This window comes from Pholcus phalangioides, unplaced genomic scaffold (genome assembly GCF_987345545.1).
Source record: "Pholcus phalangioides strain wild (caught in Gottingen) unplaced genomic scaffold, Ppha-v1.0 ptg000013l_1, whole genome shotgun sequence".
NCBI lineage: Eukaryota > Metazoa > Arthropoda > Arachnida > Araneae > Pholcidae > Pholcus > Pholcus phalangioides.
In genome coordinates, this window is record NW_028301606.1 from 2,179,934 (window position 1) to 2,207,511 (window position 27,578).

Here is a 27,578-nt window from a genome sequence, read left to right on the forward strand (position 1 = left end):
TTGATATTCGCAAATTTTATCACTAAAAAAAGTGAGTAAAAATTTTGGAGTCCCCCCCCCCCTAATGCAAGGGACCTTAGACAAGTACCCCTGTTGCTCATACAGAAATCGGGCCCTGTCCGCTGATCATTTACGTAGGAACACTACAGTTTATAAATGTGCAATGTGTTGGTGATATGATTTCGGTCTGAATTATGATGATCTCTCGCCATTCACTAGATAAAGATTCCAATGATGTGGTATCAGAACCCCGAGAGAACGGTCCGCAAGCAGTTCCAGTGTCTCGAGTGTCCAAGCAAACGCAGAACGTGGAGAACGTCAAGAGGAATTTCAGGATTCCAGTCACTGAAAACAATAAACAGCAACAGCAGCACCATCAGAACGGTGATGTACCACAGTGGGTGAACTTGAGCAAAAAGCTCTGCACGAAGTTCATCGAAGAACATATAGGTACGGTATGTTTCTTGTGGTGGGCTTTTGAGTATATTAGACGATAATACAGGGGAAACGTAACATGCTCTGCCAAACGAAATAGGGTGACAGATGACCCCCAAGTGGAACATGAACCATCCTACCAACCCTGTCCTATTTCGAACCGTTTTCGAGTTATGGTGGATAATCGATTATGGAAAACAAAATGCATCAAGTCTATATAGAAAAACCCAAATTTGTAAAGTTTTTGAGAGACGTGCATGCAAACTAAGCACATACTTGGAAACAGCAGAAAAAATCCTACAAGGTGCCATCAATGCCATTGAATTATCTGGATTTAATGGCGAGCTAAAAGTGCTTAAAGATTGGCGAAGTTCAAAATTGAATTGTTCGCCAAAATTTTTAATCACCAATTCTGAAAACACCCTTCTACCTAGAATCGGTCAAATTTACCAAACACTTGTCCATTGCACCAGCTTTTGAAAGAGCCTACCATAAACCATATCAGTGGTGTACTGCAGGAGAAATTCAGTCTTTTCTTTGCAGTGCAATCACTGAAATCTGAGTTCGTCGAAGTGATTTTAGTAGGTTTTGGGAACAATTCGGTTGTTCACTTCACTAATCTCTCGGTGTTTAAAGTTCTCGCCATTAAATACAGATATCATGTACACTGAAGAGCCAAAAAAACTGGTACACCTGCCTAATATCGTGTAGGGCCCCCGCGAGCCCGCAGAAGTGCCGCAACACGACGTGGCATGGGCTCGACTAATGTCTGAAGTAGTGCTGGAGGTAATTGACACCATGAATCCTGCAGGGGTGTCCATAAATCCGTAGGAGTAAAAGAGGGGTGGAGATCTCTTCAAGGCATCCCAGATATGTTCAATAATGTTCATGTCTGGGGATTTAGGTGGCCAGCGGAAGTGTCTAAAGTCAGAAGAGTGTTCCTGGAGCCACTTTGTAGCAATTCTGGACGTGTGGGGTGTCGCATTGTCCTGCTGAAATTGTCCAAGTCCGTCGGAATGCACAATGGACATATGAACGGGTGCAGGTGATCAGACAGGATGCTTACGTACCTGTCACCTGTCAGAGTCGTATCTAGACGTATCAGGGGTCCCATATCACGCCAACTGCACACGCCCCATACCATCACAGAGCCTCCACCAGCTTGAACAGTCCCCCTGTTGACATGTAGGGTCCATGGATTCATGAGGTTGTCTCCATACCCGTACACGTCCATCAGCTCGAAGCAATTGGAACCGAGACTCGTCAGACCAGGCAACGTGTTTCCAGTCCTCAACAGTCCAATGTCGGTGTTGTCGGGCCCAGGCGATGCGTAAAGCTTTGTGTCGTGCAGTCATCAAGGGTACACGAGTGGGCCTTCGGCTCCGAAAGCCCATATCGATGATGTTTCGTTGAATGGTTCGCACGCTGACACTTGATGGCCCAGCATTGAAATCTGCAGCAATTTGCGGAAGGGTTGCACGTCTCTCACGTTTAATGATTCTCGTCAGTCCCGTTCTTGCATGATCTTTTTCCGGCCGCAGCGATGTCGCAGATTTAATTTTTTACCGGATTCCCGATATTCACGGTACACTCGTGAAATGGTCGTACGTGAAAATCCAAATTTCATCGCTACCTCGAAGATGATATGTCCCATCTCTCGTGCGCCGACTATAACACCACGTTCAAACTCACTTAAATCTCGATAACCTGCCATTGTAGCAGCAGTAACCGATCTAACAACACTATGCCAGACACTTGTTGTGTTATATAGGCGCTGCCGACCGCAGTGCCGTACTTTGATTGGTTCCATATCTATTTATTTGCATACGCATGCCTGTACTAGTTTTTTTGGCTCTTCAGTTTAGATAGAGGTAATGTCACCTAATAGGATTTTGTCTGCAAAATCAAATTGTCACCGAAATCTCTATCCACCAATTTCGAATTTTGGTTGCTATCTACTTCGACAAACGCTGATTTCAGTGAAGTATTGCAAATAAAATGGCTGAATTTGTCTTGAACCACAACACCGATATGGTATATTGTAGGCTCTTTCGAAAGCTAAATTAGATTGAAAAGTTTTTGGTAATTTGATCGATTGTAGTTGCAGGGTCGTTTGTAGAATTGGTGATTAAAAATTTTGGCGAAGAATTCAATTTTGAACTTCGGCAATATTTGAGCGCTTGTAGCTCGCTATTAAATCCAGATTTTTCAATGAAATTGACGTCACCGTATAGGATTTTTTTTGTTATTTTCAAATATGTGCTTAGTTTACATATTAATTTCTCAGAAACTAGACGAATTTTGGTTTCTCTAGACTTGACGCATTTTTTCCCACAATCGATTATCCACCACAACTCGAATACGGTTCGGGATAGGACAGGGTTGGTAGGGTATTTCATGTTTCGCTTGGTCTCGTCTATCACCCCCTTTAGTTGGGCAGAACATGTCACGTTCACCCTGTATATCCTTCAAATAACTAAGTTTTCGTCCCCTCGTCTATGTAGAATGTGAACCGTGCAATGAAGACGCCAAGCCGATCCCTAATCCGAAGAGCGGACTCGATCTGGAGAAGAGTTCGGATATTCGCATCATCGAAAAGATTGGGAAAAAGGACGAGGACAAAAGCAAGCAAAAGTCCGAGGAGTTACCCGAATGGGTGACCTTAAGCCGCAGACTCAGGGCGAAATTCATTGAAGGACACAAAGGTTGGTACAGTTTTAAAATCGAAGTCCAATACTAATTGATGTTGCGCACACATGAACATTTAATTTATGTACGAATTTCACGGAGAGGTAGGTGAGGTCGTAACAAATGGGCACACCCGGTCATAGCCCAGAGACTGGGAAGGAGGTAGGAGCACATGAAAATGAGAACTGATTGAACATTTCAAGTGAACGTGCGAATCGGTAAGCAGGCAGCAGGCATTTCTAGCCAGGTAAAGGGCCTCGGAAAAATCACTTCACCCGGGTAACCATGATACTCTTGAGACGGTCCTGGGAAGGGGTATACAAGGTCAAATCGGAATCATAAGTGAATGCAAGGTCATAGTCACTACGTTCATGAGGTGGATGACGTTGTTCATTTTAGAGACTACTCGAGCATTTTTTCAGCAATCCTCATCTGTGAATTTCTCTCTTAACATAAGGGGTTCCCCTTGCAACACATCTGTGAGCTGCTGGAATGGTCCAAAATATATATCAGTTATACTTCAGAAAAATGTCATTTCATGCGCTGACGCTTTCAAAGCTTGGATGGCGATGGCATCAAATAGCATCGAAGTAGGGGTGTTTGAGCACCCACAGGTCTAAAACAGTTTCCACCCTCTCCCCGAACGTATTTTTGACAGCTTCTGCACCATAAATGCATTTCACAAACGTCTTTTGAGACAAAAACCATTTGTTCTTTTACTTGTCTTCTCTATATAATAGTGATTGGCGATGGACTCTACAACCCTTCATATGACTTCAATGTCTTTTTGAACCGTAACCAGAGGTATATGGTTTTGTCACCCATGGGCTACACGAATTTTTCCGCCTTTCTCCCATTCCAGTCGATTTTTTTATTACACTTTCTTCAAATTCGCCACCCTGTACTATACCCACTTGCTCCCCCCCCCCTGCAAGTACACCTGTGTCTGTGAAGTCACTCTTGTGGTCACTCCCATGCTCACACTCTCTGAATCACTCTTTTAGTCATTCATATGCTTGCGCACTATTTTGGTCACACACATAGTTGCACACTGTTTTGGTAACTCACATATGGTACTTGCACACACTCTAGATTACTCTTTTGCTCACTCACATGCTTGCAAACCCTCTAGGCCACTCACTAGTCCCTTACTCTCTCGCAGAGAAGGAATTGTTTAGGGTTAAACAAATTTTACGGTCATTCCCCATTCTACTAATTTTATTGGCCACACACCCTCCCAAATTTGCCGCCATGGGCTATAGCCCGCTATATATGCCCCCCTCTGTAAATACGCCACTGACCGTAACCACTTTTACAAGTTTATACATGCTTTTCCGAAACACCCTGCGCATTTTATTTTTTGACCATACAGCTCAAATGTGCTTATTAATTAATTATTTTACTGATTTTTAGATGACCCAGATACAATATCGTTGGACAATCAATTAAACGCTTCGGACCTAGAGGATTACTTTGATGGCAAGTATCGCAGAGAAAATGCTAGAGACAACGAAGGACGGAAATACGTACTCAAGAAGGATGAATTCCAGAGGACACCTAATAATGGTGATTTTATTATGTACTACGTCGACGAACCATTTGTGCCCCGTATTACGGGACATTTATGTATTTTTGGTCGTGCCGATTTTTCTTTCATTCAAACATTTGTCTCGTTTGTTTAACGATACTTATTTGAATTTGTAATAAAATCGCGAATAAACAGCGTTTTTATAACTTTATAAATTACTAGCTATAATACCCGATGTTGCCCGTGTTTACCCCATGTACTCAAGCGCGGATTCAAGGCGATATGTCGTGAGGGGGGGGGGGTGACTTATTGTGCAGGTTTGTGGGATCAGTCCGTATTTCATGGAAAAGGCAAATTTTCCCCATATTATCGAACTCTTGGGAAAGGTGACCCCCCCCCCCCCACGGATCCACGCCTGTATTTACTGGCAGCATTTAAGAAGTGACAAACCTTATAAAGGCATGAACATGTCTTAAACGCATTGTTAGGGAACGAACATTTTCTAAAAATGAACTAAGCAGCACATTTACAGATCGCTTAAGTTACCCGTGGCCCAATTCCAGAGCATTTAAGTGGCAGGTTTTCAGATCACCCAAATAGGCCCGTCGCACGTTCACAGATTACTTAAGTGACCCCGCGGTACATTTACATATCACTTGAGTGATCCGTAGCACAGTTCCAGAACCCTTAAGTGGTCCGTGGCATATGGCATGTGGCATAGTTTTAGAGCATTTAAGTGGCCTACGACATATTTCGAGAGCACTTAAGCGGCCCATATACATTTCCAAATCACTTGAAGGATTCGCGGAACATCTAGAGATCACTAAAGTGGCACAATAGAGGACTTATCAATAGGGGGAAAAAATTGTTTTTCTCGTTTTTGGCACACCCAGTAAAGGTGGCATTAAGAATATTCAATATTGTCATAAAGGGTAGTTGAGTCGTAAGTATGATTCCAATCTTGTCATCAAAAGTCAGCAAATCCGAAAACCCCTCCTTCCCATCGATGCTGACGTAATACTTGAATAGTCAATTCTGCATCGTCATTTCTAGAAGCCCGAAGTTCAGACCATATATATATATATATAGATATATATATATATCCCTTTTTTTTGCCTATTTTCAAACTTTGCAAAACTCCATCTTTTGAGATTTTCCTGCCGTAAGTGCCACGAAATTTTTTTAACTTCTGTTCGTGGATTTTAGATAAGTTAGGCCGGGTTCATATTGAAGCGATACAACCGCAACATCAATACGTATTGGTTAGAAACCTGAATTTCCGATTTTTTTAACTAATCCGTGTCGATATCTACGATGGTATCGTTGTAGTATCGGTCCAGCGTGAACAAGGCCTCATTCCATGGAACTTAGATGTTTTTTAAGCATTGACATTCATTATTTCCCTTAATTTTAAAGAATTTTTATGTTTAAAATCTTCAAAATAATTTTATGTTTAAAATTTTGAACCCTTATTACGAATTAGGGGATAGGACGATTGCCATCAAAATAGAAAGGTTTGAATTTTTTGTTGCCGCCAGTAGGTCGATTGCCCTCAGTCTGATTTTCGCCATTGTAGGTCATGCAGGGGGGGAATAGTATTTCGAAAAACTTCTCAAATGTTATTAAAATAATCAGTAATCGTATGCAAAAGTTATGTGCAATTTGGTTTTTAGAAATTGGAAGAGCGATGAAAAATTTGTTGATGAAAAACAACAAAATTTGTTGTTTCATCAAAGAAATGTTTATACTAGCGTCCTCTGTTGTTGACTTAGAACACTAATTTCTGAATTGATGTATATTATAGGAATATTTTTGTCTTTTTTTCAAGAAATTTATGCTTGAAGTTATTATTTTGATTAAATTTATTATAGTTGAGCTTAATTATAGAGTAATTTGGAGAGTCAAATATCGGTTAATACATTTTTATTTTACTTTGTTACCATGAACAAAAAATTTTTTCCGTATCGAAATAAATTGGTTTCGTTTTTTAGCGTCATCTATCTTTGAAATTAAATATTTTCAAATTTTGTGAAATTCAATTTGTTCAAATATTTTCAAATTCGATAGTTTGTGTGCAATTGAAGTACTCCCTCTCAAATTGAGAATCCCTCTCACAAAGCCACTCATGGTTTCGGTGATTTTGTTGAATGTTTAGAAAGACTTTGCAAGTTCTTGAACTGAGTTTAACAATTTGCAAAATCCATTTGGGAACGTAATCAGTCCAGTGCTTGGGTCTACGGGAATTCCCCCATTGCCAAGTTTCATCAACTAATACAAATACAAATACAACGCCACAACAGGCAAAATGCCCAACGAGGTGGCTGATAAAAAGATGCCCATAAAAATATGGTTGTCATACGTTTCAAAAATATGAAAATGATATGATATGAAAATGATAGCAGTGCTGAGTAATTTTGCAGTTGAACTCGCATGTTGGTGGATAATGATAATTTTTTAACTTCGTGCCAGAGTGTTGATGATTTGAGGCAAGCATTGAGTTCATCAGCTGGCGTTGAACATTTTTATTCTCAGTTTTGTCGTCGTAGTTGTTGTTCTCTGTTGTTAGCATTGGCGTACGGCAGCGGGGGGGGAGGGGGGGCGGGGGGGTTTTTTAACTCCCTCCCCCCCTTGAGCCAAGATTATTATAGTGTTATTTTTCAGGAAAAAACCTAAACACCCCCCCCCCCTCCAGATGGGAAAAACATCTGAAACCTCCTCGAAAAAAATTCTGCGTACGCCTATGGTTGTTAGTGACGTCATATGTCCAGCTTGTGCGGAAAATATTATTCAAATGCCTTTTATACGCATTTTTTAAATTGAAACTATACCTCTACGATGGGCGGTTGATGGGCTATACATATTCTAGCCATAATACCCGGCGCTCTTCCCGTGTTTTCTTCAATTACTGGGAGGATTGGAAAAGTGACAAACCGTTATAAAGGAATAAACTGTTATAATAACAGAATTAAAGGTGTGACAAACCATTGTAAAGGCATATATACACGTCTGAAACGCCTATTCAAAAAACTCTCATTACTGGGGGGATTGAAAAAAGTGGCAAATCATTATAAAGACATAAGCTATTATACATATATACATTAAAGAAGTGACAAACCATTGTAAAGGCATATATACGTCTGAAACGCATTGCTAGGGAACTACGGTAACCAAAGTAAACTTTCCGAAAGTGATTGTTGAGGCCCTAAAACCATTGTTACCCGACAGTTTTTTTGACCACGGGCATTTGCCCAGCTCTGACGAACTTTTAAAGTAGCCTACGGTTCAATCCCGGACCTGTTTGGTATATATGCAAAATCTGGCGACGATCGGTCTAAAACTGTAGATTTGTATAAAGAGCATACATACATACATACATACATACTTTCACATTTATATATAAGATAAATTTTGAGTTCATAGCCTTCAAATAACATAGAAATTAACAGAAATTGATTATAATAACATGTAAAGGTATTTTCTTCCGAAATTTTAATTTAAAAAAAAATTATTTTTTGCATTGTAAAAATAAATTTTTGGTCGTGGGAGGGGGAGCCTCCTATGCCTCCCGCCTGTGTACGTCTCTGATTCCACCAATATGCGTTAGGATTCAGAGGGGCAGAGCTGATAACGAAATTTTGCTGACAGGGGGGGGGGGAAGGTCAGCGTTTTGCTGACAAGGGGGGAGGGAGTCAAAAATGGTGTAAGGGGATGCAACTATAAACATGAAAAGTTTGAGAATCTCATTTTTTGTCGTTAGATTTCAATACAGTTGAAGAGTGAATTCCCCGATATATGACACTTACATAAATTTCTCTCTTTCATTATGCAGGTACAAATGATTACAAAAATTTCATTAATGGAAACGGACGTATTGGCACCACAAACCATAACGGGAACGTCGATGGCCTGAACAAGAAGTATTGCTATTGGTCAGACATAGTCCCCCGAGACAGGAACACTAACTTGAATGTCACTGTACCGAACGGTCACGACTACACGCGTGACATGACGCCGAGGACAAGACGATTTTTCGAAGATGAAGACGACGTCAGTTACGAGCTGACCTTTGAGACGTTTGAAACCGAGGACTCCGTTAGTCAAGACAGCGGGACTGTCAGCGGCAGGAGCAGTGAGAACGAACCTTACGGTGGAAGGCACCGAAATACACAGCAACAAGATTCGCCACTCCCTCTGAAGGATGCGAAGATGAAGAGCAAGAGCATGGGCGACTTGATTCGTTGTCACGAAGATGACAGCGATTCCATGTATTCATGCTCGCAGATTAATAGTTGCGGTGACAGTAATGGCTCCGAATCCAAAGAGAACCGACAAATCGTTCACGAAACAACACGGCCTCAGAATACGTCGAAACACAATGGAAACGGACTCAGCTTGTGGAGAAACTTCTGTGAGGCATCCACAAACACCACAGACTCCCTTGATGTGCAATTTCATGACTCCGTTTATAATGATGGCAATGCCAATACTAAGTCTATGGCAGTCGGCACAGATCATTCTCTGAGTAGCTATGCCGATACAGTGCGCATAAAAGTGGACGGCCCATTTTCTAATGGGACAATAACTTCGTCCAAGAATGAATCAAGTTGGGATACGATAGAATCGAGCATAAATAACACACATTCAAGAAAGAGTTCTGTAAAGACTCAAAACTTTGCCAGTCATAATAATCACAATGGTAACGTGGTGGCTGCAAATGGCAACGGAGTACCATCGAACCATAAACACTTTGATGAGCGCAACGGAACTCAAAAACAGAGGGAATGGAATGGTGGAATCGACAGAGTTGCATCCGAAAAGTTAGAAATGAAATTCGCAACCGACGCAACTCGGATTGAAAATCACGACGGAGAAACAAGACCTATGGTGATACCTAAGCAGAGCAAGGAGCCATCTAGAGACAAATCGGATAGAAATATCGTAATAACCGAAGTCATAGCCTCGTGTACAGGAAACGGTCATGATGAATACACATCTGCCTTCACACCTGAGAAGGAAAGGGGAATGAACGACGGGGAATCATTGAAAGATAAGCGTCTGCTCTCTTTATCTCTGACTGAGAAATCACGTAGTAATAAGTCGAATCCATCGGAATCCACAGAAATATCTTCCTTACCATACAGCGATGCTGTGTATTCAGTATCGTCGCGAAACCCTATCAATGAAGTAAATGAATCCATAAATGACCGTAAATCAGTCGTGGATGATCACATGGAAAGTTTGTCAATTATAGCTAAGATAGGAAAAAAAGTGGACACATCGCGTTCGGATTCTCCTATATACGAAAGCATGCACCCTATCATTGGTATCGGCAATGAACAGCACAGCTATATATCTGACGATTCTCTGACGTATGAATCCATCCCTCAAGCCACTATGAATACGATGAATTCTGAAAATTCTCGACAAAATGGAGAGCTTTCTAACGCCAGAAAGGGTTGTGAACAGAGCCGAAAGACGTCAGATTCTAGGGGAGATAAGATCAAGGATAATGACACCAGCTGCCTCGACGCCAATGGTTTCTCCGAGCGCAAATACGGAACTGCCGCCGATGTAAGAGTGGAAAGAGTGGTTGCGAGTCGCAACAAGGAGTTCACCGTCCGGAAAGTTTACGAAGACATTAATGACCACAATGGAGAGAAACCATCCTCGACAACCAGAAAATCCAAACTAAATCAGGTCGAACCAGAAGATTCGAAGACTAACCACTACTACGACGAAGTTTCTATCGAAACGATATTCACGAATGATCCAGAAAGATACAAGGAGAGCGCAAATAGCAATGGTGCTGGCGCGAAACCGAAAGAAGAGAAGCATGCGTCAAGGCGCATCGAGAGCAACACCGGTCATCTGGTGAACGGTGAAGATATTAATAAGAGCAAGAAACACACTTCTAAGGTGATGTCGTACACAAGCATTTCATCGAATCACGTCACGCATAGGAAGGAAAACTTGCACAGCGTAGAGCTACCAGAATCGAACTGCAGCAGCAACAGCAGCCGGAGGAGTGTGATATCCGGCAAAGACGAGAAGAAGAGATCTTCATCGAAGGCGAGCGATAAACTCTCGTCCTACCAACCAATCAATTCACCGTTCGAGTTCGAGACCTTCGAAATCCCATCGCTATGTTCCCCAGAAAATAAGTCCGTACTACAAAAACACGAAGCGGAACTCATCCGGGCTAACGGACACGAACCAACGGATGAATGCAGAGAGATCAGGAGGTACGAAAGCTCTGACTCGGAGACACCGGGTTCCAGTCCGTTCGATGTCCGTACGCTGTTGTCTCCCAGTTCCTGCGCATCCGATTCCGAGGTGTCCAGTTGGACCCTGACTCAGAACAACTCTTACGGAGGCAAAAACAGCCCCGGGAACGCTGAAACGGATTGCTCTGACTGTTCGATGTCCGTGAAATGCGACTGCAATCCCGAATGCTCGTCGGAGCAGAACACGATGGAGAATCGGGGAATTTCTGCTCAGCAAAGGAGGAGAAAGAAAGACGGTGACCAGGAGTCAGAAAATAAGTTAGATCCCAGGGCTAGATTTTCCGAGATATTCGTAGACTGTGAGACTTCAAGGAACTGGAAGAAATCACGATCCCTGGATCACTTGGAAGAGAAATCCTCGTCACCGTCTTCGAACTTTTATGTCAATTTAGACGAAGACGGGTCGTCATCCACTACGAATCTCTCCAAGAGCACGGATAACATGGAGGCGATGCCCGAATCTCTGAGACACATTTTCAATCTGCCAATGAATCCCATATACACACCGTCGGCAAAGACGAACATGCTGCTGTCCAGAACCGCGGACCCCCCTCGTAGTCATTATTACTCGGCTGCCACTCCGGCCTTGTCCTCTTCTTCGTCTTTTAAGCAGCCGGTACCCTCGAAGCCGAAGAAATCCGAAAGATCTTCGTCACTCAAGATCAAGGACATTGCCCAGGGCATAATTCTCACTTTCAGGAAATTCCACAGTCACTCAAAGTCTTCGAACCTTTCGACTGGAGTCGACGTCAGCCACCTTGCCGAAACGAACGGATCTCAGCAGAAAGAATGCACGGAAATACCCCAGAGGAGACTGATGAGAAACGCCGCGACAGATTACGGTAACATGAACGGCAGAATGTTGAGCGCTGGCTACTTCGGCAGCAGGTCGACCAGCGAGTCAAACCTGTACGTGCCACCAGACTCGAAACTTCTGTCGTGTCCGGGAAAAGTGCCGAAGAAGTCGAAAGAAGATGGCCGGCCACTGTCGTTCAATTTCGGAAAGATACCCGAAGGGAAGAAGAGCAAAACGTCGAAGAAAACACCCGAAATGAAAGAGAAGAAAACCAAAAATCCTCAAGGTAAGCGAAGGGAAAATCTCGTAAGTACTAGACTTTTCTGGTACAGACTGTGTTTTATCCATAACTCATGGGCAAAACTTTAAGGTATGAGTGTTCAACCTTTAGGAGAGTGTGGGCCATTTCATTAACTTGAAAACATGTCGTTCGCCATTAAATGAAGTCATTTGGAACAGAGACGCAGATTGCTTAAATGATCTGAAAATGTCCCGCGGGTCACTTGAGTGATCAGAAATTATACCATAAAATCACTTAAGTGATCTATAAATCTGCTTTGAGTCTTTTTTTGCGATCTGGAACTGTGTCACGGGTCACTTATATGACCTGGAAATGTCCACCTGAGTTATCTGAATTCGTGTCGCTGGTCATTTAAGGTATCTGGAAATATGGCGGATCTCAAAACGTGCAGTGGATCGCTTAAGTGCTCTAGAACTGTGCCGCAGGTCGCTCAAAAGCTCAACTGATTTGTAAATGTGCCACGAGCCGTTGAGCACGTGTGCTTCAAGTTATGATAAAATCATCCAATGAAGCTATTTTCGTTTGGCAATGCGGGAATCCGCGAATTTCGCCCCGTTACGTTTCGTCCCCAGTGCGTTTAGCCCCTTGACATTTCATCTACCTGAATGTACGAGCAACCGAGTAAGTGACTGACTGTGTGAATGAGCTGTCCGAAGTTAACAGGAATTCCTCTCTTGACTGTGTGAATGACCAAGTGATGGGCAAGTGACCGTATGAGTGAGGGAGTAGTTCTATGAGTGACCAAGTGAATGAACGTATGAGTGAGTGTGAGTGACTGTTTGGTGTTGAGTGAATGATTATATGAATGATCAAGTGAGTGACTGTATGAGTGAGTGAGTGACCGTGTTAGTGATCAAGTTAGTGACCATATGAGTGATCAAGAGCGTGGCCGGATGAGAGACCAAGTTAGTGACCGTTTTCGTGATCAAGTTGGTGACCGTATGACTGATCAGTGGCGTGACCACGTGAGTGTGAGTGACTGTATGAGTGAGTGAGTGACCGTATTAGTGATCAAGTTAGTGACCATATGAGTGATCAAGTTAGTGACCATATGAGTGATCAAGTTAGGGACCATATGAGTGATCAAGTTAGTGACCATATGAGTGATCAAGAGCGTGGCCGGATGAGAAACCAAGTTAGTGACCGTTTTCGTGATCAAGTTGGTGACCGTATGACTGATCAGTGGCGTGACCACATGAGTGACCAAGGGAGTGACTATGAGCGATCAAATGGGTGACCGTATGAATGTCGACACTCACTTGGTCCTCATACGGTCACATACTCTCATCCACCCACAGGTCACCCGCACTCACTTATTCGCTCATACGGTCACGCACTCTCGCACACGCTCATTCACTTCTTCAAATAGTCTCTCATACGATCACTGATGCACTCATATTGTCATTCAGCCACTTACTTCGTCACACACATATCAGAGCAGGTGAAATAGCCGGGACGAAATGTCAGGGGTGAAATTTCCGTGAACCAACAATGCGTGATAGCAACGCAAGTGGTGAACCGCTTGAAGACACTGTCATTGAGCGCATAAATATTTTCATCACTTGTCATTTCTATCGCGGCTAGAAGAAAGGATGGAAAAGCGGACATGCAAGTCAGTGTATATAGTGTTGCGGACAAGGATGTTTTAGAAGCCCAGAAAATGTACCGGGAGTGTTAAGTTTCCATTCAGAGCCATTGAAGCGGTGTCTGTGCGAAACGAGTTTCTTCGTGTGCCCTCACACTTCTGACACGTCCTGTATACTGCATGCCGCTAACAGAGCAGCCCGTTTCGCACAGACACCGGTGCAATCTTTCAAAAGTCGATCTCGCACGCATCTTATCGGAAAACACTCCCGGCACAGTCTTTTTGGGTGGCAAATTTGAAGAATGAGTGGCCGAGAAAATTAGTAGAATGGGAGAACAGCGGCAAAAGCATTAATTACAACGCTTGCCCAGAAAATGAAGGACCAGGTCAGTGAGTGAGCAATAGCAGAGCATGACAAATCAAAGGAGCCAAGCATTGTTTTTCCCCAAAAAAGTAGTGACTTTTTTTTCAGCTTGTTCAGGACTCAGCAACCCTTTTCGCGTTGGTTGAAACACTGACATAATTCCTAACAATCCACTTTGGCAATAAAACATTAAATTTTAGTCGCCAATGAAAATTTTCTAGTCGCTATGGTGACCTGGCACCGGGGAGTTTTCAAGATCTGAGCTAGAACATGTGCAAGAACGTGAATGATCAAAAGAGAGACCTAGCTAGCGTCCAGGAGGCTCGTGATAGAGACCAGGTCGGCGAGCAATCAAAAAAGTTACGCAGAACGGGTGCAGGCATGTGAATGACCAAAAAAAGTAACCTAGAGAGAGAAGAACCAGGTCTGCGAGCGATCAAAAGCGTGACCTAGAGCCGATGCAATCATGTGAGGGACTAGAATAGTGTGTAAGCATATCAATGACCAAAAGGGTGGCGTAGGGAGTATGTGAACATGTGAGTGACCCAAAGAGTGACTTATAGACACAGACGTACTCACAGGAGAGGGAGGCCACGTTGGGTATTGCTCAGGGTGGTGAATTCAAAGAATAAGTGGTCAAGAAAATTAGAATATATTATAGAATGGGAGAAAGACGACAAAAAAAAACAGTAAATACGCCTCTGACGGCACCATCAGAGGTCAATTAAGGTCGGTTGAGGTCCGGGGCGCAAAAGAAAATGGATTTTTTGGGACCCTTCAGAAATCGGGGCCCAGCGATCGCACCCGTTGCTTCCACCATTAAACCATCCTGAGGGTACGACGAAAATTGCTTGTTGATATGTGTTCTCTTACTCAAAAACTTTTTGCCCACGAATAAATAATCACCAGAGTATAAAACCAGAATATGTATTGCAATTTTTAATTACCCCATGCTTTTTTTTTTTCTTATTTTACAGGGAAAAGCAAACACAAATCCAATTCCGGTGAAGGTACCGTGTCCAGCGTCAGTAGGAAAATACAACAAATGGCCGACGGGACTTTCTGCCTCGTGACCACTGTGTCGGGAGGCACGACCCTGCCCGGTGTCTACTCAGACTCCGCTGAAGCTGCCGGCGAGTCGGGTGCACCACGAACGAGGCAACTCGGTGAATCCAACTGCTGACTAAGCCAATTCGTTACATGAAAACACTTAGATTGAAAAATGTCAGCTTCCTCCGGGAACAAACGGAAACACAAAATAATGGCTTGCGTATTTGCCTTTTTTTCGATCGTGCTCTTGATGTACCGAATAGAGCATTCCTAATAATCAAAATGGACTGAGACATAAGCCACCAGTACGAAGCATTTTATTGCTCGAACATTAGTCAATCAGTGAAACGGTGCAATATATAATCAACCTTGATTATAAGTTACGATCATCGTGGTTATATTTTCCAGTTATGCTGAAGAAATTGTACATATCGTGTTTCTGAGAGAAAGAGATGCTTTTTAGTTTCAAAGTATATTTGTAAGATCTCAAAAAAAAAAAATTGATTGAAGACACATAAGCTCTACACCAGAGAGGCTTCGGCCCACTAGTTGGGAAAGGGAAGATTTTCTGCATGAATGTAATCATTGGCATAAGACTTTTTTTTTTAATCTCTATGATTCTTCAATAAATAAATATCTGAAGCCAATTTTTGAAAATTTATACCGATTCCAATGGCTGAAAGATATCTTAGATCCGATGATTATCCATTGATATTTTTTATAAAGACTGATTTACAAGAGTATTTTCATGCTAAAAAAGTAGCAAAATATTTGTTTTTATAATAGGGACTTGGAGGGATGCACCACGGGCGGGGTTTTTGTCAATCAGGTTTTTTGGTGCACAAAATGTAAAAAAAAAAGTTGTAAAACATAAAATTAATAAATAAAATAATTTTTTACATCCGTAAAAAAATTCAGAGTTTCTTCTTTTCTTTCACAGAAAGAAATTTTATTACTTATTTTATTTATTTTTCGTTTTATTTCCAAAAATGAAAAATTTCCAGCCATGCTATTCTGAAGAGGATCGATGTCTCGAAAATAAGGCATATAACCTTATTATTAGTTATTTTTATAGCGTTTTCGTCTAGCTTGATAACAAAGTACCGCGGAATCAAGGATGGGTGACGGTATGCAAATCTCAAAGTATGCAGAGGCGCTGCTGTTGTAAATAGCGTAGTAGTTACAATTTGTCTTTCGGACTAGGGGAATGGCCACAACTCGTAATTTAGATGCCTTGCTATCGCTGCTAAATAATGAGCCTTACGCAAGAACCTTCTGATGTCGTTAGACTATCGAGCTTTTCTTGTCCATCTGTGTCAATATTGTATTGAGAATATACGGATGGTGTAAGAAAGACGAGTAGTATGACAAACTGTGAACGACAATTAACCACGAGTGATCGTGGTCCGAGACGGCTCATCCATGGTTGAGCTGAAAGTGACCGGATTACCAACTACCCAACTGGATTAGGGGTCCAATCTGGCAGTCAATAGACGAACCGTGCACTATTGCATAATTCGGCTTATTCAGCTGACACCTTCACTACCACTGGTTAATGCACCGCAAAAGCAGCTAGTTTGCCTCGTTGGGACTGTACAATAAATATCACGATGGCTCAATAATGTCTTAGAGTATTTTTTTCCTTGGGCCTTTGATATGCCTATATATCACTCGTTCCAACCACTCTCAATATATGTGGATATGTACAGATACTGGCTGGTCACTCATATCAATTTATGTCTATCATCCATCCCGATGGACAGACAGAACAACTGTTCCTCTAACACGTCGATGTCCTGTGTGGTTGGTTATCGTCTAAATTATTGAATATTCTGTTAACTTTTCCCATGCTTCTCCATAAGGGTGTGGCTGGCACGACTTCAACCCTGGGGGTCCGGAACGATTCTCGTCATTTTTGTTTTTTCACGCTAGAAATTCACTATAAGGGCCCATGAAAAGTCTGGTCTGGGGCTCACCAAAGGTCCCAGCCTGGGGGGGGGGGGACCCTGCTCCAGGATGTGAAGGCCACAGACTCCTCAGTAAGGAATTCGTTGACGTAGAAGTTGAACATAAATCGTATTGAGCAAGTTTGAGACTTCGGGATATTGTGGAGAAAAAGATACACGCATGCCATTCCGCACAAGCGCGGATTGAGGGTGATGTGCCGAGATAGACGACTGATTGTATAGATTGGTAGGATTTCTTCATATTTTACAGGACAGGCTAGTTTTTTTTTCCCCCAAATAATCCGGCTCTTGGGAATGGCTATCGCTTCAACCCCCCCCCCCCCCGGATCTGTGTTTGACTCAGCATCGCCGAATTTCGGCCTGCATTATGGACATCTGCAGTCAATGGTTGGCAAGCAATACCATAACCACATTCCTGTACGCTGGCTGAATCTCTGCCTCTACTTGTGGCAGCCGTTATCCAGGCCAGAGACTTGACTATGTGACCCCACTCTATATCAATGTGGAACTATCACTAATTCAGTGGCACTTCAATTTACTCATTTTTTCCATTTGAAAGGATTTAGGACGGATTCCAAAGATGATTTTGTGATCACCATTATTTCTAATAGCAAATGAAATCACGTAATTTCACGTTGAACGAGTTGTGGAAGATGAACTGATCAGAGGTCCTCGATGGAGATCCTTTGACCTCAATCGTTAACGTAATTTTTTTTTTCTTTTTTTGAAGTCACTATACATCTTATGTACAAAATGGTTTCGTGCATTAACAATAATGGTGTCGAAACAGAGTCCCGTCAGTGATAAATAAATGGGTTTTCTCGATCTCTCTCACTTTGCAGGCGCGATCAAAAACACACTCATTAGTATCAGAACCGACGTCAAATGTCGTCATCGTCGTCATCATCGTCGGCGAGGATTCCTATTCTTTTCCCGATACTCCTGACGGATTTCGTTACTTCCTCCTGGACAAGATTGAATGACATGGCGAGCAAAGCCATCCCGAACAGAAGGTACAGCGAGCACAGCCCTAGTGCCAAATGGGCGTCCTCTGACAGCACGGCAGTTCCAGGCACCATGTCACCGAAACCGATCGTGGTGAGAGTTATGAAACAGAAGTAGCAGCTGTCCGAGTACTCCCAATCCTCCCAGTACGAAAATAATATGGCACCCCCGCAAATGTAACCGACGACTATGAGTATGCACAACATGATAGGCACGCTAGCCTCGTCGCCAACGTTATCTGCATCGTCTCTGTCGGTCGACAGCGACTGGAGGTCGTCAAAGTCGACCATGTCGTCGCAGAGAGGCATGAAAGTCGGCTGTATCGAGTTCTGCATTCTGGGCTGGTTTCTTATCAGGGGTGCCGACGGGTGGTACGACGCAGGGTCCATGGTATTCATTCTCCCGAGCGGATTCTGTCGTACGTGATGATTCAACTGGCTGTCCGTTAAGTTCATTACATATCTGTTAGTAATCACCGAGACCTTCATGGCATCAGCTGTACCGACCTAGGAAGTATTGAAGAAAACATAAGTTGCTGAAAAATTATCACTTTGACAGAAATTTCATTTGCGATGTATTTAAATTTATTGGGTGTCCGGACTTACTGTGTAACTGTGATGACTCCTTGCCAGTGATTGTTGCCCACCAGAATCTGTCGACCTGTAGCTTCTCTGAGTCTCATACTGCGCTGACGGTGCTCCGTAAACCCTTCTTTCCAAAGTGTCATACCTCCCAATAGCTGTGCTCTGCAAAGGGCCGCCTCTTACTTCACCACTGTACATGCTACTTCTGTTGGCCCTGCTCTTTTTGTAGTGGTTAGCTTTCGGTGTAGTGCAAAGGTAGCAGCAGACCTTCCAATATATGAACTTGAATGAATGGGCCATAGCGTCTCCTATATTCGATAGACATAGCAGAAGAAGTGGTATCCCGATAATGGCATACAAGATGGTCACGATCTTACCCGTGTCCGTCTTTGGAGCTATGTTACCATAACCTTGAGGAAAGAAAATAAAGATAGAAGTAGTATATAGGGTTTTGCCTGGAGAAATTTGGTATTAGTTATTATTAGGGGGCTCGGATTTCTATGACCTTGCATATTTTTGCATATTTGGATATACGCGCGGTAGAGCATTTTTTTCAGCAATTTCAACCTTTTGCAGTCCTATTCCAATCGATAGAATCGACATAGGTCCTATGCCAATCAACATGGGGGGCGATAGAATCGACATAGGTCTGCATCTGGAAACAACGGTATTTCATTGTTTCAACGGCCCTTTACGATAATAGGAAGGTCCCGTGAATTCGTCTTCTTAGCATAACTCATAAACTATATAAAAAGAAAAAGGGACAAACTTCTAGGTACCTTCCTTATTGCGAGGGAGGTGCTGTAACTTACGAACCGGACCAACGAAATGTCGAAAAACCTCTGAACCGCAAAGAATAAAGGTATTTTTAATGATTTCAGCAATTTTAAGGTATTTTTCATGGTTTTAAGAATTTAATTTCCAACATATTTTCATTATTTTGTAGAAGAACAATGAAACAGCCCCCCCCCACTCACTTTTCACTAGCTCCATCGACAATTTTACTCACCTTAGGCATAGTTTATGGCAGTGTTTCCCAAAGTGGGGCAATATCACTCCTTGGTGGGAGATGGAACGGTCCGTGGTGGCGATAGAAACTACTAGTATAACATAAGCCCCATTCACATGTGCAAATATTGCGGAAGAATTGGGGAACCCGCTTGACTTTTTTTACTTCGTAAGGAAAGAAATGGGGAGCAGTCATTGGTGAAAATTCTTAAAGCGGGTTTAAAACCCGCTTTTTCTATTTCCCATGTGAACGTATAGGATCCTATGGGTTCACTTGATCCGGGGGGCGATGAGAGAAAAGAATTCTGAAGAAGGGGGCGATGGAACAAAAAGTTGGGGAAACTATGGTTTATGGCAGTGATTGGCGATATTAGCAACCATTGGCAATTTTGTGTGCCTTTGGAATCCTTTTGGACAATAATTGGTAATTTCCCGTAATCTCCTCGTGGAAATATGGTCAGCCTATTTATACAGGATTATTTTTATGTTTTTACGACATACATTGAGGTTTTTTTAGGGCATAAATGCATTTTTTTTATGAAGCATATTCTGTCGGTTTTCATTCAGGTCATAAAAATCCCCCAGACCTTGTTATTATTATACTTGAAAAATACGAACAGAAGAATGTCTGACCTATCGTGGTGATGACGATGATAGAATAGAGTAAAGCTCCAGAAAACGACCACTGCGGCGACGCGGTCTCGTTAAAGTTTCCGTCGAACCCTTCTTTCCTCATGGCCTGGACGAGTTTCTTCTCGTATCCGGACAAGATGGAAGTAGCGTTCTCTGACCACTTGCTCTCGTTGAGGACCGTGCTCTCGGACGTCAGATGCCACAGCGAATCGACGACTTTCTGTGTTTCCTCGACCATGTGCTGTCTCTTCGTGTGCTCGTTGTCGGCCTCGAGGAGCTCGAACGTGAAGGCGCCCATCACCGTGTAGCCGAAAACGAGCCCGCACAGCCCGATGTGAGAGAACAGGAATGTCGCGCCCGTTCGGCAGTAATAACGGCACTTGGCACATTTCGACATGTGCTCCGTGTTGCGTATAGTCATGGCTGCGAACCTGAGGAAATTGAACAGTAATCACAATGTTGCTAAAAACATTCAGAGAATAAATCGATGACATCATTTCCACAACTTTTTCAGACCTTTTCTTATGGCCGACAACAAACGGGTGTATCGCCCTGGAGCAATTTACGACTTACTTTTTTTAGACCTAGAATGCCCGAAACAATTCAAACCAGAAACAGTTTGTTTGGGGGTGTGACAGGCAAGGCCGTCTCAAGAGCAATATAGGCCCTTGAGAAAAGTAATTTTTCTGAGTACTCTCCCTCACAGGCTTAAAATACCCTTCCATATTAATTTACATATTCTTGTTCTTGAAAACTGTAATCAGATCTCGTGAGGCTACTACTGTACTGAAGAAAGGACCCTGGGCAGTGCCCGGGTGGTCTCAAGTGGCACTGAATGAAAGGAAAAGGGATCAGAGTTGTCAGTTAGTAACCCTCCAGCCTTGTTTGAAACTCTAGGCCCTGTCAAATTTTTCACAATTAATCGAATTTTAATTGGACACCGGGAGATTTCCATTAATTATTTTTTTTCATGGCCAATTTTATCCGGAAAAATAATTTTGAAATGTAATTTCACTCCTTTCCAAAATTTTAAGGGATGGTCTTGTTGAACGAGGGGTGTTTTTCGTTATTTTATGAATGAAAAACAGAAGTAGCAGAAGGATACAATAGAAGGAGTATATTTTGTATCTTCAATGAAATTTCGAGGAGTAAAATTGAATTTTGATGCGGCAATCACTGATCTAGACGCGCATTGGAGAACAGTATTCGGGAAGCCTGGAAATTCTGTGAATGAAACCCATGATAGAACATAAGTGGGACGAGCGAACATTTCTGTGCTCAGATGGCAAAATGTTATAAATAACTTTTCAAAATTTCACAATCGCAAATTTATAAACAATATTTTGCCAAAATGCAGTACTAATGGTTTTTTTGAGTTATTACAATTTGCCTCCGTTGTTTCCCCATAAACTGAAAGCGAAAGACGAAATTTTGCCTCCTTCCAAAATTTTGACGAGTGAGACTCCAGAATGCGAACAAGTCCATTTTTTGGGAAAAGTGGCATGACATTTTGCCATCTGAGCAAAGATGGAAGGGGTTGGAAAGTTGGAAAGGGTAACGCGCAAAAAAAAAGTTCTGGCTTCTGGCTTTTATGATATATATATATATATAGGCCTATATATTGAAATTCTTGAATTCTTCTCGGTGATTGCTGAAATCAAGAATTTCAATAACCGATATCTCGGCGAATTTTTATCCAAATGTCACGAATCGGGTAAATTTCTTTTCGTAAAATAGATGACTAGAAAATTTTACTGGTTGACAATTTTTAGACTGAAGGTCGCAGGCAAATTTTTGCTTTTACATTTCCTCGAGATTATTATCGCACGTGTTATTTATTGTATGTGTTGCTTTTCTTTTGCATTTAATCTATTATAGTCATTTAGCCCCACACCGTTATTTAAATTGTATGGAGCACACAATAGGGCTCTCCATTCGCAAGTTATTTGAGACCGAAAGGAACTTTCCTATGCACTCATTCCTGTATCACATAACAAGGGTCGACAGCTAAATTTGACTGGTGAGCCACTTTATCGCTTATCGAAAAATCGACATCAATGCGTGATACAAGTTCCTAGGGCACGGACCCAGAAAGAGAGCCATTGAACTAAATCTAATGTGGGAAAATATGTCATTTAAAATTATTAAAAATATGTAAAAAGTATAAAAGTACAAAAGTATTAAAAATATGTAATGTCCTGTAAAACACTGGACACAGCATAGTGTTTTCTCTTCTGAAACAGGGGTTCTTACCCTTGAATGTCATTGGAAAGGTTCCGGAGGGAGGGGTGCGAGCTTAGATGAGGAAACAATTTGCTTATTGTTTTTAAGTTATACTGAATGTCGCATTTTGAAAAGTGTTCCATTGATTTCATTTTATTGGCACAGGGGCAACGGCGTATGTGGGGGGGGGGGACATAGGGGGAAACCTGGCTACAGCGATACTCGATATAATTGTAAATCCCTCTACAGGATATTTTTCAAGTCTTGTTTGGAAATGTCTATACTTTAATGTTGAACTGCTGCCTCTCGATATAACGCTAATCCTACTACAATGACATTTTTTCTTGGTCCGCAGAGTATTGTTATATCGAGGTTTCACCGTACTAAGTATTGTCACCATTTGAGGCGTACAATATTTTTTTACTCTCACATTTATTTTAGGGCTAGTCCGATTAATCGATTAATCTGGTAAATTAATCGATCAAATACAAATAAATACATATACAACGCCACAACAGGCAAAATGCCCAATGAGATGGCTGAGTAAAAGATGCCCATAACAAATATGAATGTCATATATTTCAAAAATACAGCAACCCAATTAAAAACACAATCATAAAAATTATAAACAATATATACACATGATAAAAATATTATACAATGCCCATAAAGAATATTATGGTTGTCTTATTCTGTTAATCGCAGTTAAAAATATTAGTTGAGATAATCGACTCGATCAATCCAATTAAAATTCAATTAAAATTTTCATTAAAAGTATGTAAATTAATTTTATTTGCTTGACGAAACCAATTAGATGTCTTTAATGATGTTCATCTTCGTAACATTTTAGATAAATGACCATATTTAAATATTTTTGAATCAATAATTTCACCAAATTTTATTGGGATTGAGAAATATAAAGCAAATCAGCGAAAACTGGGGAGGATTTCAGTTCCAATTTGAGTTTGATTGGAGTTTTAGAATAAAAACTCAAAATAATGTATATTGCTTCCACTGTGAACATCAGTTTTGTTACTCTGTAAATACACTCCCTCACTAGTACCATTTGGGAGTGAACTTCTCCTCGCCCGCTTAGATATTTCCTACAGTTTCTAGAGGAAAGTACAGACATGTTTCGAAATCGGTGACTAACCTGAAGTAGTCGATTTTCTAATAAAAAATAGACAAGATGATTTGAGTTGACAAATTCGAGGATATGACAAAATATGTTCAGCATATTTAAGCAGGTTGGTGCATGAAAATTTTCCGAAAACACATTTTCCAATTTTTAAATACTATGAAGTTTTCTGCGTCTAACTGTGTTGAAGTTTTTGTTCTACCTGTATATACTAAAAATATTTTTAAAATATTTTAATATAAACTGCTGGCAGGCATTACACATGCTAATGTTTTTCTCTGACTAAGTTTTTTGTTTGATAAGGAATATTTTTTCGAACACCACTAATTCAAAAATCTTGAAACTTTTTGCGCCTCTCAACACTATGGTGTTATATGCTTTAACACGAGCTTTTAGGATTTTAATCATTGGTTATTTTTTTTTATTTTAATTTTAACTACATGCAACTTTTTCAAAAATCACAAAAATATACCCATATTTTGTGTCATAAATTTTTTTTAAATAATTTTAATAAAAAAATCCTCGTGTTAAAGTATGTAACACCATAGTGTTGAGAGACACACAAAGTTTCAAGACATTTGAATCAGTGGTGTTCGAAAAAATGTTCTTTATCTAACAAAAAACTCAATTTCGAGAAAAACTTTAGCATGTGTAATGCCTACCAGCAGATTATATTGAAATATTTTAAAAAATATTTTTATTACAGGTAGAACAAAAACTTGAACAAAGTTCAACGCAGAAAATTTCGATATTTAAAAATCGAAAAAGGTGTTTTTTGGAAAATTTGTGTGCACAACCCCCCTTAATTGCTTCATGCGGGAGGCTAGAATTTCTGTATATATCCCTTATATTTGTGCGCATCCAGAACATAGGTGCTTGAAATTAGTAAAAAATATTTTTGTAGCATCAATTAATATTATATAATCACCAATATACTACGCCTATTGTGAATGGGTTAGCGTTCAAAAATATTAGGTTTTTAAAACATTTTGATTAACCAGTTAGAAAATCTCAATCAATTCCCAGCCCTAATTTATTTTCACTCGCCTCAAAATCAATTTTTCTTTTCGAGATTCTATAAACTTTTGGGACAGAGTGTGCATAACTTTGTTACATAACTTTTATGTAACTTACCTACGAACAGGTGAGGATCATTTCTAACTTTTCCGCATCCGTATTAGGTGTTCAAAACTAGAGCACAGAAATATTTCTTTTCTCCTCTTTTGATGTCTTGTACGTACAGTATATATTTGCTTTGCTCTTTCCAAAAAAGAGTTGCAGCACCGACTATTCTTTCTTCTTCATCTCAGCCATGTTGGTTGTGGGCCGCATCCCAAACACGCCACAAATAAAGCCGGCGTCGAAATGCGTGTGTTTGTGTCTTTGCTGGCCATTCGCCCGTTTGTCGCTCTCCTTCTTGTTCCTTACTTTAAAAACTAAAAAACGCTATTTTTATAATTTTTTTAATTTAAAAAACTTTGACTGTGCTGCCGCCCGCCGACATCACTGTTTGGGATTGATGTTGTACATATATTACGTATATGCACTAATTTTTTTTTTTTTAATATTTAAATCTTATTCGTAGCTAATTCTGTGTGAATGAAAAGATGGCTTATGTAATTGATGTCAGTAAGAGACGGGGATTTACTGAGCAGTCAACGACATGACACGGAAAGAAGAAGAGTATTTTTATTTTACTTTATTCTGTTTCTTATCTGGATGGAAAAGAATGTTGTATTGTTCTTTGAAGAGCTCTGACGCTCTGTCTTCTTTCTTCTTGTTAAAGGAACTCACTGCCATCAGTGATAATACAGTGGAACCGCGCTACAACGGTACTATGTATAACGATAACTCCCTCTACGACGATATATTTTCAGATCTTGTTTGGAATTTCCCATAGTCTAATGTTAAACTCCTCTCAATACAACGATACTCTTTAATACGATAACTCTCTGTGTAATAATATTTTTTTTTTTTTGAGGAGATTTCGAAACCGCCACAACGATATTCTTTATACTCGGCTCAAAAAAACATCACATATACAGTATATATTTTTAAATTCCTCACCAGGTTCTGTTCTTTCGAGAGTGTCTGATAGCATCGCCATTTTTCGCTATCTACCCTTTAGAGCATGGGTTTCCAACTGGTGTTCCGAGGGACCCCGGGATTCGGTGAAAGTTTTTTGGGGGTTCCACATGATCAAATGCCATGGAGCCCTTAAATATCCCGGATCCCGGGGAAGAAAACTTTCTTGTTGCTGATATATTCACAGAGACGATCTTTGTTTTGAATTTTAACGATATATTGTCACGTTTAAAAAAGTCCAGACCACTTCGATGAATAACCGGGAGAATGTGGAAGCACGTGGTTGACCAAAACAGCGCGCAAATTTGTGAGTGGCCAAAAGAATTACCTGGTGAGCGAGGGGGCGAAAACAGTGACCAAGAGGGTGTGAAAGCATGTGAACGACCGAAAGATAAAAACACACAGACATATTTACAGTGGGGGGGGGGGGGCGGCTAAGCAGACTATAGTCCGGGGTGGCTAATTTGGGGCAATGGGTAGTCAAGAAAACTAGACTAGAATGGAATTGCGGCAAAAATTTTATAGCTCACAGGCTATCAAGGATAAATTAGCATCCGGGGGGGGGCTAAAACTATATGGTCCTAGTAAATTGCTCGGAAAAATGAGGCTGAAATGAGGAAAATTGATAATTTTTTGGGTGCGGTATCCCAGGTCGATAAGATATTCGCCTAAAGTACAAAAAGGATGTTTAGAGGTGTCACGACTTCGATACCAGGTTCGTCCTTGTCAGAAAACTTTCCTGACACAGGGGTATAACAGAAACGGCGACATGACCTCAGAGAAAATTGCTACAGCAGGGAGTCCTCCATTGGGGGATTAGCGCACCAACCTCTCGATGAGTATAAAAATAAGCCTGCCGTTCGGAATCGGCAATGAATTGTAGGTCCCGGTCTAATTAGCCCTCGTGTACAGAAAATGACCGTGGTGCGACAAAAATGATCAAATGAATAAATTTTTTATTTATATATTACCAAGGATCCTTTTAATTTTCCAGACAGCGGGAACATTCTCTTTAATTTCCACCTGCACAGACCTGTTGTTTCTTTGAGCACAAAATTTCGATATCTGCGCGGAATGAAAAATACATCATATACACAATATAGGGAATTTTTTTCTGCGCAGCAGAATCTCTGTGTACACGGAAGTACTCTCTCATTCTTTGTGTCCATATTTAAATCACCTCAATAAAGCAATCACCTTAAAATTTATGGCTTTTGCGGTGACTGTGTAGAAAGAAGTGTTGCAGCAACGCGTTTCCACTGCATATAAAAATTGGGATCATTTTATGGATGTAAAAATGACCTTTTTTCAAAAGATTTACAGTTGGAGTCGAGGTGAAAATGTCGAATAATTGAGGATTTACGTAGATTAAGTTAATTATTTTAACATTTAAATGTACATGGAAACCAATTGCGACCAAAGTCAAACATCGTATAAACGTGAAAGTCGTATATCTGAACAACGTATAAACGAAGTATCACTGTCCTTTGTGTATCACGTAGTACACAAACGTATTGTGTGAAAAACTACTTTTAGCAGAGAGAAACAGCTGACTGAATTTTGAAGAGAATTCCACGGTCGAGGTTCATAATAAAATCCGCATAAATTTCGGGCTGTTATGCCATGTTCCAGGTTTTTCAGAAGCAGACATTTCGTGCACTACTGCTGTGGACATCATCAATGCAGTTGGTGCCCCCCCCCCTCCACTTCCCCGGCAAAGTGATTTTTGTGAGGCTCCCTACCTAGCTAGAAATACCTCCAACGCCTTGTTTATATGCGTACTCTAGAAAATTGGTAACAGATTTCATTATTATGAGGCCCCGTGAATTCGAGGCCAGTCTTAGGACCCATGCGCTAAGACTGGCGGTAGCAAACAAGGAGACATTCAATATCTACTGACACTT

The 27,578-nt window shown here is 41.1% G+C and overlaps 2 protein-coding genes across 3 annotated transcripts in view; one reads left to right on the forward strand and one right to left on the reverse strand.

Moving 5' to 3' along the window:
• LOC149078468 (uncharacterized) overlaps positions 1–15,932 on the forward strand; it is a 60,646-nt gene extending 44,714 nt beyond the window's left edge. For both annotated transcript variants that reach the window (XM_089240579.1, XM_089240580.1), the window contains exons 6-10: positions 220–450; positions 2,940–3,140; positions 4,537–4,689; positions 8,481–12,017; positions 14,959–15,932. In XM_089240579.1, the coding sequence (XP_089096705.1) occupies positions 220–450; positions 2,940–3,140; positions 4,537–4,689; positions 8,481–12,017; positions 14,959–15,164 (4,328 nt within the window). In that variant the 3' untranslated portion in view covers positions 15,165–15,932. The remainder of the gene's footprint in view (positions 1–219; positions 451–2,939; positions 3,141–4,536; positions 4,690–8,480; positions 12,018–14,958) is intronic.
• A 34-nt stretch (positions 15,933–15,966) lies between these two features.
• Positions 15,967–24,993, reverse strand: LOC149078469 (potassium channel subfamily K member 18-like). The gene is made up of 4 exons (XM_089240581.1): positions 24,724–24,993; positions 20,229–20,659; positions 18,609–18,997; positions 15,967–18,509 (listed from the first exon to the last, which is right to left on the reverse strand). The coding sequence occupies exons 2-4, from the start codon at positions 20,647–20,649 to the stop codon at positions 17,880–17,882; spliced, it is 1,440 nt and encodes a 479-aa protein (XP_089096707.1). The 5' UTR covers positions 20,650–20,659; positions 24,724–24,993; the 3' UTR covers positions 15,967–17,879.
• Between the last annotated feature and the right edge of the window lie 2,585 nt (positions 24,994–27,578).